A 15,559-nucleotide genomic window follows, 5' to 3' on the forward strand; every position below is an offset into this window, starting at 1 on the left:
CAGAGTACCTGGAAGATTATCTAAAAATGGTAAAGCAGAAAATAAATCATTAACTTTGTGACTAATCAACTTGCCTTTCCATAAGTCATCTGCTTTTTCTAAAGATTACACTTCTTTCATTGGTTGGCTAATGTATGTTCCTTAAATCAACACAGGACCAGGGGTTTTATTTATTTTGTGCAATATTCCTACCTGGTCACCTATGACTGATAACTCAGGGTAAATACTGTATCTTGAGACATGAATTGACCCTATAGTTTCTTTCCTGAGAGACTGGGGTGAGCAGTAGACATATAAATTTGAACCGTGAACCTCGATTCTGTGGCTCCATAGGAAGACAAGCCTATGCAACTGATCACCTACTAAAACTCTTTTGTTTTACTCTGAAGTTAACCTCAATCATCAAAATGTTCTGCGGAGACTACGTAAGTATAGTGGCTGCTTCTATAAAACGTTTCCAGTCTTTTGAGATTTGAACCTTATTTATAACACTTCAGTGTAGTACTTGACATTTTCACCTGAAAATATTGACATTTTAGTTCACTTTCATTAAATTTTTAATTAGTAGGTGTTCAACATAGCTATTAAATAAAGTTAATATTATTAAATCTCAAACCTATGCTATTTTTGAATTTATTATTCCGTAAAGGGAATTTAGATGCCGTTACTTTCATAAGTGACCTCTCTTTGATTTCTCACAGAAGTTATATTTCCCCATATGCATTTCTATAAGAAACTAAAAATAAATGTGATTGTTAATTTTTATTTTAAATCTATGTTCTCTACAGAAAATAGTTTATTTTTTAATGATTAACTGTTGAATTAAGGCAAGGCATAACTCAGTTTAGTATTTTTTTCTTGTCTGAATCATTTTGATCCAACTGTTCTAAAAGTCCACGAACTTTTGAAGGGCTGACATAGACACTCAGTTGTCTAAATGTACATTTTTAAAAGATACCCATTATGCATGGTCTTAGAAATTATATGTAACTGTGTTCTGTGTCGATGACAATTTTTTAAATCTATATAATAAAAAAATGTTCTCAGGAAGCTTATTAGTTTTACTGCAAAAAGTTTTATGCAAAAAAATCACAGTATAATTATTTGGTTAAACTTTGGCAAAAAATATTTTTATTTACTTATTTAAATAGTATTAATTTTTGAGAAATTTCATTTATTTTGCTTTTCAAATTAAATATTGAAAAAGGATCTAAAATGAGTCCACTTTTCATCACTGTTGCCTTACGCTTAATCTCATCTTGAGATTCTAGGATCTCACAGGCAGTTGAAACTTATCATTACAGTTTTATTAATTGTGCAGCAGTTACACTTCACTACAGAGAAATAAAAGTCAGGAGGTAATTTAGACCAGCATGGTAAATGATTTTACAAATGATTTAATTTGTAAAAAGCTACTGTTCTCTCACTTTATAGTCATTCAAATATAATTATTTGGAAATAATATTATATTCTATATGCCATGTATGCCAATTTATCAAAGGAAGGGTATATAAGCTATATTTCAGGGAATATTAAAAGTTATGAAGATGATAAGATTTTAAAGAAATGCAACAATGGCTTAGGGTTCTAGAGCAGATAAAGGATATCCGAGACTAAAGAGTTTGATTTGAGCATGCTTAAATATTCATTTTAAGTATTTTTGATCATTTAAGAGATAAATGTTAGGTTTTATGTATTATCTCAGCACGTTTTGATAATAAAATGGTTTTACATAATCAATGTCATTATATTTTAAGGTGATTTTTTATTATCTTGAGATATGTGACCCACGTGATTAGAATTTGGCAATAGTTGAGGTTAAATTCATCTGTTTAATCGCTGTTTGAGTCTGGTGTTCTCAGGCAAAAGACAAGCTTTTCCAGGCAATAAAGCAGAAAAACTCATTTTATACTGTGGATGATTGTTGATTGGTTGCTCTTAGGTCCTCTACTGAGCCGTTTCTATTCAATATTTGACATCTGAACTTAAATGCTTGATATAAATATGTGATCATTTTTGAGAGGCACTGAGGTAACTCATTAGTATCAACTTAAAAATAGAGAAAATTGAAATATAAGTCAAGCAAGAGACAAGATTCATAGAAAAGTAGTTGCACATCTGAAAGAAATAATCATATGTGATCCTTTAAAATTACTTTATAAAATTATGGATGTAGATAACCCTTAATGATTAAGGCTAGTTTAAGTGGGTTAGTCACATTAAGAAGGTAAATTTACCTTTAATGCAATGAGTGTATTTTACCTATGTGCTTGACCAAAAGGCTGCCTACTGAAAGCAAGATTTAATTAAATGATTATGGAAAGTCTGAAATTGTTTTATTAATTAGTCAGATACAAATGACCTTTTAGGAAGATGTTATTATAATATCCCTCCTACATTGAGGGAAATCGCACTGAGGAGTGCTAATACATGTATATATCTGCCAAAACCCAGGATCCAAACCCAGTACCCCCATGTCATTTGAGCTTTTAGTCACCATAATATACTGCCTCGTCCAAATATATTGGTCTGATTCTTCTAGGAAGATATCTGAAATTGTTGGCTGTTTTTGTTCTGTTTTGTCATTAGTTGATCCCCTTTTCTATATAGTAGAATTTTATTTACTTTGGATTTATTTGATTATATTCTTCCTTTTTGACTCAAAGTAAACTTTACTCCTATTCTTTTTCCAATCCTTTTGACAACTTTCCTATTTCAACCATATTTATTGATTGATAGAAAAATATTAATTGTAGAAGTATTACAAGCAATATTACATATTGATACCATCGTCCAATCTGAATTAACATTATGTATAATACCTAACGTAGAGAAACAGTTGTTAAAATTATCTGAATCTCTACTATACACCAGGAGCTTTGCATACCGTGTCTAATTTAACAGTCACAGAAAATCTTTTCACGAAAATACTCTTTGACATGCAAAAGTTTTAAAATTCTTTTTGGAAACACCAGAATATCTGTTCAGTGGTGCTACGTACATTATTTTCCGTCTTCACAACCTTCAAGGAGAGTATTCCTATTTTCTACCCGAATATACTGAGGCTTATACTTTCCTCCAAGTGAAACACCAGGAAGAGGTGATGCACGATACTAATTCCAAAACTATTTCTAACACACACAAAAGATAAAGGTAAAAAAAATACCGAAGGGTGATCATCCTACATAATTACAGACTTCGTGTTTCAAAGCAAAAAGTAGGTCCTTTGGGAACCCAGTTAAGAGGTAGAAAATTAGCAGCAGTAAATTTACAAAGATGGCAAAGGATGGCTCTTCCTCATAAATCTGTCCCTAGAATGGCTCCCCAAAGAGCGTCAAAGCCAAACCACAGTAATTTAGGCCATTTCTAGTGTGTGTAACATGATAGTCTGCCTTTTAGCCAAACGAATGTGGACTGGTACTTAGCAGTGAAGTACATGTGAAGCAGGAAGAGGCCTCATAAATCCAACAGATTCAGGGCATCCCATCCACAGTGATTGTGAGCTGAGAAGACCTCCCAGAGGAGCAGAAGCTGTTGATTAGGCAAGATTATTTTAAAGCAGGATTTTCCTATCGAAAGGTGTTCCTGAGAGAAAAACTTCCATCCAAGAAATCTGACTTTGATTATTTATCTGCAGTATGACTTACTGAACAAATATTAATAAAAGGTTATTCATACGTTAGATTGCTTCCTACTATCACAAGACTACATTGTCTGAACTTTACACACTTCGATTCGACAAAAGTTATGAATCATGCTGGTTATGCTTCAACTCTTACTGAAGCCTCTTGAATTAACGTATATTGGGCTGGAAAAATTAAATGTGGTGACATTTTCCTTGAAGCAACATACAAGCATGTTGTTAAATTTTTAGGGCCCCATATACTAGCTATAGAATACTTTTAAACGTAAAGGCCAAGCAAATACAACTGTAGAATAATAATGAAACATAAAGTCAGAGCCAGCCTTGCCCCCGTGGGACCCATATGACTGAGAAAAATTTATCTTTCTGCCTCTCAGTTTTCTACCTGTGAAGTGGATGTGATGATACCACCGGTGTTAAAAGAATTTCTTGAGAATTAAGTGGCAGATAAAATGCTAAGAAGACTTGAAGCATAAACAGTACCCCAAACAGTACCCCAATGGAGGAGGGAAATTAAGTATTCTCACATTAGTGTTTATTTAGTAGCAGGTCCAGCACTTTTATCCCACTCTAACTCAAAAGCCCTGGCCTTTAGCAACCCAGTGAGCTCCTTCTAGAGATGAAGCTGTTTTTACCAAGTTTAAGGCTACATAAACACACATATATGTGTGCCATCACTCACGTATATATGTACACACAAACACACACATACACAGGTATGTATGCCATTATTCATCAAATCTATTAATAAAATTGAATAACATCAAAAATTTCATGAATGGAAATACATAGTCTCTTAAACTCAGCATAATCATTATTTGTGAATAGCTCCTACCATACCAAAATTTTCATAACTCCACTTCCTTCCCTCATTGGTTACCGCCAGACTCTCTTTTTTTATGGCAAAATTCCTTGAAAGTGCAATGCATTTATCATATTCAATTCATCTCCACTGATTCTCTCCAAAACCAATTTAACTGGGTTTTCACCCAAACCCACTTCGCCTTAGCTCTCCTTGTGAACACCAATGGTGATCTCCATGTGCCTGAACCCCACACCCAGTTCTCATTCCTCATTTTATTAGATATGTGAGTGTGGTTTGACACGGTCTCCTTTGCCAGGAATGTTCTAGCTTTCAACTGAAACTTTTCTTTTTCCTACATATGGTCACTCCTTTTGTCATTATACCCAATGTGATGGTTTGACTGTAATGTATACACAAAGTTCCCTTGATTTACATCTCAATTTAGCATCTCTGCTTCAATCCCAGAGTCATATGACCAGATGTCTACTCACTCAGTGGAAACTATCATCTTAACAGTTCAGGCCAAAAAAAAAAAAAAAAAAAAAAAAATCTCTGACTCCTCTCTTTCTCTTGCGCCTTAAAAACAATCTATTATCAAAATCTTTTCTATCTACATTCACGATATATTCATTATCTGACTACCTCTCAGCACTTCCACTACAACTATCCTGGTCCAAGCGGCAGCATCATCATCACTTGCCAACTTTACGAAACAGCTTCCTACCTGGTCTCCCAGTCCAATGTCTGCTCTCAATTCTAGGCACTAGGGAAACAACAGTGAATATGATTGTCAAAAGCTCTGACTTATTGAAATCTGTATCCCACTGATGTATAAGAACCATCATTATTCCAGAATTAAACAAAGACATGAAGTAGGAGGTAAAAACATTAAAGAGGAGAAAGAGGAGACTGTGAGAAAGGATTTGGTTCTGGCTTACAAATTCTTAGAGCATTCACCATAAAACAAGACAAGCAATAAAACTTAAATTTGTAGGGGACGCCTAGGTAGCTCAGCAGTTGAGCATCTGCCTTTGGCCCAGGGCGTGATCCTGGAGACCTGGGATGGAGTCCCATGTCGGGCTCCCTGCTTCTCCCTCTGTCTGTGTCTCTGCCTCTCTCTCTGTGTCTCATGAATAAATAAAGAAAATCTTAAAAAAAAAAAAAAAAAACTTAAATTTGTAGAATCTGTTCCACTCTCAAAAGTGCTTACAGTAAACAGATCATAGGGCCTGTGGAAGATGTGATTCCATTTATTGCTCACCAGATCTGTATTATTGTTGTATAATAATAATATACTATTGTATTATTATTGACTTCTCTTAAATGCCAGGGCCCAGATTATTTTGAAGTCTTTCCGAAAGTTATTTTTCCATTATATTTCTATTAGTAACATTAATGCAATTCACTCACTTAAATAAACATTAGGTTAAAACCAAATCCTCTTCAAGTTTAAACAGCATTGAAAGTTGGAAAAGCAACAACAGAAAAAAAAATACATGGCTAATTATATTTTTATTTTTTCTACTTAATCAACCTATATAACAGACAGCACAGGAAAAAAGTCATCGGATTATCACCACTCACTTTTAAAAACCTGTATTTCTCTTGTTACACCACAAGATTAAAGTCTTAAGAAATGATGTTTGCGTAACAAGACCCAGTTATCTTAATGAGTCATACATTTCTGGGACTAGGTGGACTTGAGAAAGCAAATAGAAAGACAGCAGGGGCATTCCCGAGTGATTGGCCCCTTGTAGCCCCACCTCCCGGACCCACACCCAGCCTCCCATCCACCATAGATTTCTTCTATCAGCAGAAACTCCTTGTAATCAGGGATAGTCCAGCTTGATTCACCAAAAAAGAATGGATTGCAGTTTTTTTTTAAGTATTTCAGAGTTCACACTATCAGTCCCTGACTCAGCTGCTTTTGAATTGTCTCCAAAGATTCTGAAAGTCTGCCTATAACTCGTGGACGTGCTTTTCTCACACAGGCATTTAAAGGAACTGCCTCTTGAGACCCATTTCCTTTGCCAAGATCCCACCTTATCACCACATATAATTATTAATATATTCTTTCTCAATTACCCTTCTATTGATGTTCTTCAGACATTCTGATAATCATGCTAAAAGGAACTAGAAAAACTTAACAGTATTATAAGTATCCTGTATAAAACATAAAAATAATTATAGGCTCTTTGTACATAAGATGTGTTTCAGGTACCGCTATGGATAAAATGGGAATCAACTTTACTCATATGGGCTTTTCCTCTTTATTTTGTGGCAATTAATAATAAAGCAACAAGATGTCTTAATGTATTTTATCATCCTATTTCTTAATTGCAACGTTTGTGCTATTTTATTTTTAAATAGCCGGAGTTGAAAGCACTGTAGAAATATTTTTTCAAGTTAAAAAAAGCTTCAACCCCAGTAGGCACATTGTTCTAAGTAATGTGTATTAGCAATCCTTTAAAAAATATAGAAACCATTGTATTTTATGGTTCTTATGTTGTTGCCATCACCACAATAGTCATCTTCTTGAATTACCGTTCAATTCTTTAGAGATGTTGAATATATGTACACATTCTTCTAGATTGTCATTTAGCTGCCAGGCTCAAAATGTCAGTGTTTTAAAGGATAAATAAGAGAACAGACAAAGACGCTGTAAGATAAGCCTTGGTACCTGGAGGTACACACACCCTCTGTGTACTTTTCATCACCAGTTATACTGACTACTGTGGGTTTAATCAAGCACGTAGCTCATATATATATAAAAGTAAATATTCACAGTGAGTGCAGTAGTCCCTGCAAGGCAAAAAAGGGTCAGATTTGTGAACCCTCAATATAGGCGAATTATTGGTTTTGAAACGAGGAATTTTCTGTGCAACAAGGTCGCAACTGAACCTATCACAACTTAAGGTTCACTAGAAGCTCGTCAAGATCTCACTCCCCTCCAGGTCTTATTTTATCTCAGATATTGTGAATTGTAAGATGACGGTGTATGGATACGCCACTTCTTTCAAGATACTAAATGTCTTCTAATTTTGCAGTTTAGTGGACTTGGTCTTTTTCTTATGTAGAATACTGATTTGGACTAAGTTGAATGCTTCGGAGTTTGAAATATGGTTTTAGAAAATATTATTTAACTCAGTTAGAAGAAGGAAGTATTAAATAAGAGCCTTTCTCAGAATCACTGGGTTATATATATAACTTGTCTGCCAATAATAACCAAGAAATAGGTGAGTCACCTCCCTCTCAGATACTATGCTTTATCTCCTCTCTTAAAAAAAAAAAAGATATAGAAATGCAGCTTTATATTCTAGGTTTGTTTCGTTCTTAAGTCTCTTTGTATATTCAAAAGCAAATTCATGTAATCTAAAATTCAATGTAGGAACTAACTGTTAGGATAGGTATATTGTACTCTGGTGTGCTAAAAGGTCTATTGTACTTTTTCTGGCCCCAGTCCTGGCATTAACCACTTCTCTGAGGATCCCTGATTCCCTTAATCGAATAATAATATTTTAAAAACTGAGATCTGAATGCTGGGCGTGCTCATTTCTACAGGGGAACCATTGCTTATAAACTCTTTAAGATGACAGAGCCAGGAAATACGTGAAAATGCTAACCCATATATCTGCACGTATCTATATGCACGTATGTACGTTTAGATCTTCCCACCTATTCACCTATCTATCCATCTACTACCTACCTTTCGGTGTGTGTGTGTGTCTGTCTGTCTCTCTCTCTCTATTATCTGTCTTCATATTGATAACGTCAATCTAATCCAGTACCAAAATTTTAAATTCCTCTATTATTTATAACCTCACACAGTAAAAATCTGCCAATACCTAAAACGTGTTTATTTGTTAACACTAGCACAAGTACAGTTGAAAATGTGCTAAACCACAGCCCTGTGAGGACCAGTTTTGCCAACAGGGCTCTTTTTATCTTTAGCTTTATGATATCCAGTTAAACACTATTTGCCAAAGTTAGGACATGTCCCTTCTCCCAACCCACTTCACTGTGGGTACAACACTCATTTATGAATTAGATTTGCTTGCTACAATCTGCGTTCCTTGTTGGATTCCCTCTACAGTCTAGTCGATCTTATTAAATTTAAATTTATGTGAGACAGAAGATGGTGTTTGAGCTATACAGTTGTATGAGTTATGAGTCATCATCCAATACTACATTTCCTTATAGAAGACTTTCCTCACCCCAAAATCCCTCCACAGTTCCCCTTCATAGTCAACCATGTCCCCAAGCCCTCAAATCCTGGCAAATATTCATCTGTTTTCCATTCCTCTAGTTCTACCTTTTCCAGATTGTCATATAAATAGAATCAAAGACTATGAAATCTTACGAATATGGCCTCTTGCACTTATTAGGATGCATTATCTCATTGTAGTTTTACTTTGCATTTCTTTGTGTGTAATGATATCAGTACTTTTTCATATGCTTATTTACCATAACTTCACTGAGAATAGGTCTACTTATAATGCTTAGCTATTTTTTAATTCAGTTTTTTTTCTGTTTATTTCTCATTGTTCTTTATCTATTGTGAATAAAAAGTCTTCATGAGAAATGTGATTTACAAATAGTCTCTGATTCTGGGACTTGTCTTTTCATTCTTTCAACAGTTTTTTCACGGATCAAAAGTTTACAAGTTTTTTCCTCAAAGATTATATTTTTATTGTCATGTCTAAAAAAAATGTTTGGCTAACACAAAGTCATGCAGATTTTCTCCTTTATTTTCTTCCAGATATTTTAGACAATCACATTTCTATTTAGGGCTAAGATCAATTTGGGGTTAATTTTTGTGTAACGTGTGAGCTATAGATCAAGGGTTTGTTGTTGTTGTTTTTGTTGTTGTTGTTGTTGTTGTGGACATCCTCATAGTGCTTTAAAAGCACTATGGACAGTGCTTTTAAAGCACTGTTTCTTGGAAAAAGTCTTCTTTCTTCATTGAATCGCTTTACAACTTTGTCAAAAGCTATTTTTCCATATGCATTCAGCTCTATTGCAAGATATCCTATTCTATTCCATTGATCTATTTTTCTAGAACATTCATCAATACCACAATATCATTATTACTGTGATTTCATAAAAATTCTTAAAATCAGCATTATTCTTCCACATTTTTTTCAAATCTGTTTCAGTTGTTCTAGGTCCTTTTCATTTGCATGGGTATTTTAGAATCAAATTGTTCAAATCTACATAAAATGCAGATGGGATTGGTATTGGGATTCTGTTAAATCGACAAACCAACTTGAGGAGAATTGATATCTTAACAATATTAAGTTTTTCTGCCATGAAAATGGTGTACAAAATCTCCATTAAGTTATGTCTTCTTTAATTATTGTCAAGAGTGGTTTTTTTAATAATAAATTTATTTTTTATTGGTGTTCAATTTGCCAACATACAGAATAACACCCAGTGCTCATCCCATCAAGTGCCCCCCTCAGTGCCCGTCACCCATTCACCTCCACCCCCGCCCTCCTCCCCTTCCATCACCCCTAGTTCGTTTCCCAGAGTGAGAAGTTTTTATGTTCTGTCTCCCTTTCTGATATTTCCTACCCATTGGTCAACTAATATTTGATAAAGGAGGAAAGACTATCCACTGGAAGAAAGAGTAGTTTTTTTCGTCTCTTTCAATATATATGCCTTTTAAAAAATATCTCGATTCCATGGGATGCCTGGGTGGCTCAGTCATTTAAGCATCTGACTCTTGATTTCAGCTCATGTCATGATCTCAAGGTCCTGAGATTGAGCCCCATGATGTGCCCCCTGACCAGTGGGAAGTCTGATTCCCCTCTCTCTCTCTCCTCTGTCCCTCCTCCCGCTCATGCATTCTCTCTCTCAAATAAATCTTTAAAAAATATTTTTATTCCAGTACAGTTGACATACAGTATTATATTAGTTTCAGGTATACAATATGATGACTTGACAGTTCCATATGTTACTCAGCGTTCATCAAGTGTACTCTTAATCCCTTTATATATTTCACCAGTCCCTTCACCTACTTCCCCCTTGATAGTCATCTGTTTGTTCTCCATAGTTAAGAGTCTGCTTTTGGGACACTCGGACGGCTCAGTCGGTTAAGCATCTGCTTTTAGCACAGGTCATGATCCCAAGGTCCTGGGATGGAGCCCTGCATCAGGCTCCCTGTTCAGCCGGGAGCCTGCTTCTCTCTCTGCTCCTCCCTCCTACTCTGCTCTCTCTTGCCATCTCTCGTTCTCAAATCAATAAGTAAAATCTTTAAAAAGAAGTCTGTTCTTTGGTTTGATTCTCTTTTTTTCTGCATTCATTTATTCTATTTCTTATATTCCATATGTGAATGAAACCATATGGTATTTGTCTTTCTCTGACTGGCTTATTTTGCTTAGCATTATATTCTCTACTTCCATCCATGTTGTTGCAGATGGCAAAATCTCCTTCTTTTTATGGCTGAATAATACTCCATTGTTTACATACCACATCTTCTCTATCCATTCATCTATTGATGAACACTTGTTCTGTTTCCATAATTTGGCTGCACTAAGTATAGGGGGTGCATATGTCTCTTTCGATTAGTGTTTTTGTATTCTTTGGGTAAGTACCCAGTAGTCTCACTGCTGGATCAAAGGGTAATTCTATTTTTTTTATATTTTTTAAGGAACCTTCATGCTGTCTTCCACAGTGGCTGCACCAGTTTGCATCCCCACCAATGCTGCATGAGGCTTCTTTTTTGTTCACATCCTGATAAACACTTGTTGTTGCTTGTGTTGCTGATTTTAACAATTATGACAGGGGTGAGATGATATCTCATTATGGTTTTAGTTTGTATTTTCCTAATTATGAGTGATATTGAGCATTTTTTCATGTGTCTGTTAGCCATCTGAACATGCTCTTTAGAGAAATGTCTGTTCATGTCTTTTGCCCATTTTAATTGGATTATTTGTTTTTTGAATGTTGACTTACATATATAAGTTCTTTATATATCTTAGATACTAATCCTTTATTGGATATGTCATTTGCAAATATCTTCTTCCATTCAGTAGGTTATCTTTTAGTTTTGTTGGTTGTTTCCTTTGCTGTGCAGAAGCTTTTTATTTTGATGAAATTCCAACATTTTTTGTTTTTGTTTCCCTTGTCTCAGGAGATATCGAGAAAACGTTACAGTTGATCTCACAGAAATTACTGCCAATGTCCTCTTCTAGGAATTTTATGGTTTCAGGTCTCACATTTAGGTGTTTAAACCATTTTGAGTTTATTTTTTGTATGGTATCAGAAAGTGGTTCAGTTTTGTCCTTTTACGTGTAGCTGTCCAATTTTCCCAACACCATTTGTTAAACAGACTTTTTCTCTTTGCATATTCTTGCTTCCTTTGTCAAATACTAATTTACTATAAAATTATGGACTTATTTCTTGAATTTCTGTTCTGTTCCCTTGATCTATGTGTCTATTTTTGTGCCAGTACCATACTGTTCTGATTACTATAGCTGTGTAATATAACCTGAAATCTGGAATTGTGATATCTCCAGCTTTGCTTTTCTTATGATTTCTTTAGCTATTTGGGGTCTTTTGTGGTTCCATATAAATTTTAAGATTGTTCTATTTCTGTGAAAAATGATTTTGGTATTTTGATACAGACTGCATCAAATCTATACATTGATTTGGGTAGTATGGACATTTTAATAATATTCGTTCCACTAATATATGAGCATGAAAGATCTTTCCATTTGTTTGTGTTGTCTTCAATTTCTTTCATCAGTGTTTTATAGTTTTCACACCTAACATCATATTCAGTGATGAAAAACTGAGAGCTTTTCCCTTAAGGTCAGGAAAAGACCAGTATATTCACTCTCACCACTTTTATTCAACATAGTACTGGAAGTCCTAGCCACAGCAATCAGACAAGAAAAAGTGAAGAAGGCACCCAAATTGGTAAAGAGGAAGAAAAACTTCCACTATTTGCAGATAGCATGATACTATATATAGCAAACTCTAAAGACTCTACCAAAAAACTACTAGAACTAATAAATGAATTCAGTAAGGTTGCAGAATGCAGAATCAATGTATAGAAATCCAATGCATTTCTATATGCTAATAATGAAGCAGCAGAAAGAGAAATTAAAATAATCATAATAATAGTAATAACACCTAAGAATAAACTCAAAGAGGTGGAAGACCTGTATAATATACATGTTTTATTTTATTTTTTTATCTTATTGTACTGATTTTCAGTAGGATGTTGAATAAGTGATAAGAAAAGACATCCTTGCTTTGTTCCCAGTATGAAGGCAGTGATGGAGCAAGTGGTGGAGTACATTCATATTTCACCATTAAGTATAATGTTAGCTGAAAAGTTTTTGTAGATGTCTTTAATTAGATTAAAGAAGTTACTTTCTAAAAAATAATAATAAAATAAAACTAAATAAATTTTAAAAATATGTTGCCTTCTCTTTCAAGTTTGCTAAGATTTTTAAACATGAATAAATGCTATACTTGATTTTTTCACATCATATTTTGATGATCATATGAGTTTTCTTCTTAGTTAATTAAAATGATGAAATAGATTGATTAATTTTTGAATGTAACATCAGCTTTACACACTTGGAATAAAACTCACTTTGTCGTGCTACGTTATTCTTTTTATATATTCCTGCATTGCGTTTTCTTATATCAGGTTGTGTGTTTTTGAATCTTTGTCCATAAGGATTACTATTCTGTAAGATTTATTTCTTGTAATGTTGGTTTTATATTGGTACTAGTGTAAATATGTCTCTATAAAATAAGTTAGAAAGTGTTATCTTCTATTTTCTTTTTTTTTTTAAGATTTTATTTATTTATTCATGAGAGACAAAGAGAGAGGCAGAGACACAGGCAGAGGGAGAAGCAGCCTCCATGCAGGGAGCCTGACGTGGGACTAGATCCCAGGTCTCCAGGATCACTCCCTGGGCTGAAGGCAGGCGCTAAACTGCTAAGCCACCTGGGCTGCCCCTATCTTCTATTTTTCTATAAGAGATTTGGTAACACTGGTTATTATTCATTCCTTGAATGGTTGGTAGAAATCTCCAGTGAAACTATGTCCCTGAAGTTCTCTTTGTTGTCTATAAATTCAATTTCTTCAAAAGATATTAGACATTTCATTTTATTTGTTTTTCTTGAGTGAGTTTTGATAATCTTTGTCTGCTAACGAGTTACAATTATATTTCTGGGCACAATTGTTCATAGCATTCCTTCTGGTAGTGATGTCCTCAGTTATTTTCATATTTACTATTTTGTATCTTCTTTATTTTCTTTGTTAGACTTGCTAGAATTTTATCAATTTTATTGTCCAAAGAATAAGCTTATGATTTCATTTATTTTCTTTTGTTTTTCTTTTTAAGTTTTATTTTTACTCTTGTCTTTTTTACTTCCTATTCTCTGCTTGCTTTAAGTATAATTTTCAATTTTTTTTCTAATTTCTTATGATAAAGCTTAATTTTTTATTTGTTTTAACATAGGCATTTAAAGTTATAAATTGTCCTTTAAGTACTGAAACTGAATACTGTGGATGCCAAACTTGCATGGTTAATGTAAATGGTTGATTTTGTTTCTCCTGTCTTTTTTTGATTAGAAAATGTCCATATAGTCTTGAAAGATGCTAGGATCTGTGACCAACTTCTCAATATTATACAATATTATACAGTATATTTAGATCAATAATAGTTGAAAGCATTTATGAATTTACAAATTTCTAAGTATATAAGAAATGGGAAAATATTATAGGTATATGTGTGGGTATCTAAAAGACTGCAAGTTTAAAAAAATAAAAAATAAAATAAAAGACTGCAAGTTTTAATTTTACAACTGAATTAAGTTATTATTTCTAATTTTGGATCTAAATTATTTTTTTTGAAAATGATATTACCTCTTAGAACTCTCATAAGAACAATTAAAATCTAAGCAGGAGTATAGGTTGAAGCTAATGATGATAATGAGGAATAGGAAGAGGAGAAATAAGATTAATAAAAACTACTACTAACTGGAATATATATATCCCATTAATCTCCATGACAACTCAAACGAACAATGTATCTATGACTGTAATTCCACAAAAGGTGAATGAGGAGAGTTTAGGGAACTTGCTACATTGTCCAACAAGGGATAATGATTATCTGAAGCCAAGCCAAGCCAGCCTTACTTAGATGTATGTGTTCATCAATAAGGGAAGTGGAAAGAGTGTCCTAATTTTTACTGATTACACTTTATAATTTTTTATAATATGCAGAGAAGGCAATTATCAGATGTTTCCTAGCTAATGCTACATGATACTTGCTTTACCTTTTCACTTACTTGATGGATGCATGTTTCTTTTAATGCCCCACCCCCTCTACTCAGGCATATGATAAACCATAGAAAATAAAGATGTATTAGATATAGACATGGAGGCATCCTAAGCAGTGACATGAAGCACTGACAACTTCACACTCCACGTTGGGTGGGGGAACTCATGACTTTCCTCTGGAGAGCCATCAAAACATCAAAATAGACCATGAAATCATTGCTATATCAGTATTCTTTTCACACAGACCCCACTGGCAATGGTATAAGCAGACCAACCAAAAAGAGAGTATGGATCTACCTGATTACAAATCAAAGACTGAATAATTCAATTTAAAATAAAAACAGGAAAGACAAAGCCTTGGGTTTTTGTTTTATTTTGTTTTGTTTTAAGATTTTATTTATTTGACACAGAGAGAGAGAGCACAAGCAGGGGGAGCAGCAGGCAGAGGGAGAGGAGAAGCAGGGAGCCCAATGCTGGGTTCAGACCCCAGGACGCTGGGATCATGACCTGAGCCAAAGGCAGCCCTCAACCGATTGAGCCACCCAGGCACCCCAAGACAAAGCTTTGTAATTTGTAGTTAAAATGTCTATTACTTGGTTTCACTTCTCACTGTTAAATATTTCTTTGGGAATGAAAGAAATATAGACTGAGAAAGTCCATTAAGGCAGGTAATGGGGTGAAATAGAACAAAGAATTTCAATGAAAGATACAAAGCAATTTAAGTTTTAGGTTTTTTTTTATATATTTTAGAATATACATATATTCTATTAAGAGCTTTTATTATTTTTTTTAATTTTTATTT

At 34.1% G+C, this 15,559-nt stretch overlaps 1 protein-coding gene across 2 annotated transcripts in view; it reads left to right on the plus strand.

Moving 5' to 3' along the window:
- Positions 1-215: 215 nt before the first annotated feature.
- The window catches only part of ANXA10 (annexin A10), a 101,560-nt gene continuing 86,216 nt past the window's right edge, over positions 216-15,559 (plus strand). The window contains exon 1 of one of the 2 annotated variants that reach the window (XM_072725297.1): positions 216-425. Coding sequence is in view for 1 of the 2 variants with exons in the window: in XM_072725296.1 (XP_072581397.1) it covers positions 408-425 (18 nt within the window). In the remaining variant the exon portion in view is untranslated. The remainder of the gene's footprint in view (positions 426-15,559) is intronic. The other variant, XM_072725296.1, reaches the window with a different exon arrangement.

Source organism: Vulpes vulpes, chromosome 10 (genome assembly GCF_048418805.1).
Source record: "Vulpes vulpes isolate BD-2025 chromosome 10, VulVul3, whole genome shotgun sequence".
NCBI classification, from domain to species: Eukaryota; Metazoa; Chordata; class Mammalia; order Carnivora; family Canidae; genus Vulpes; species Vulpes vulpes.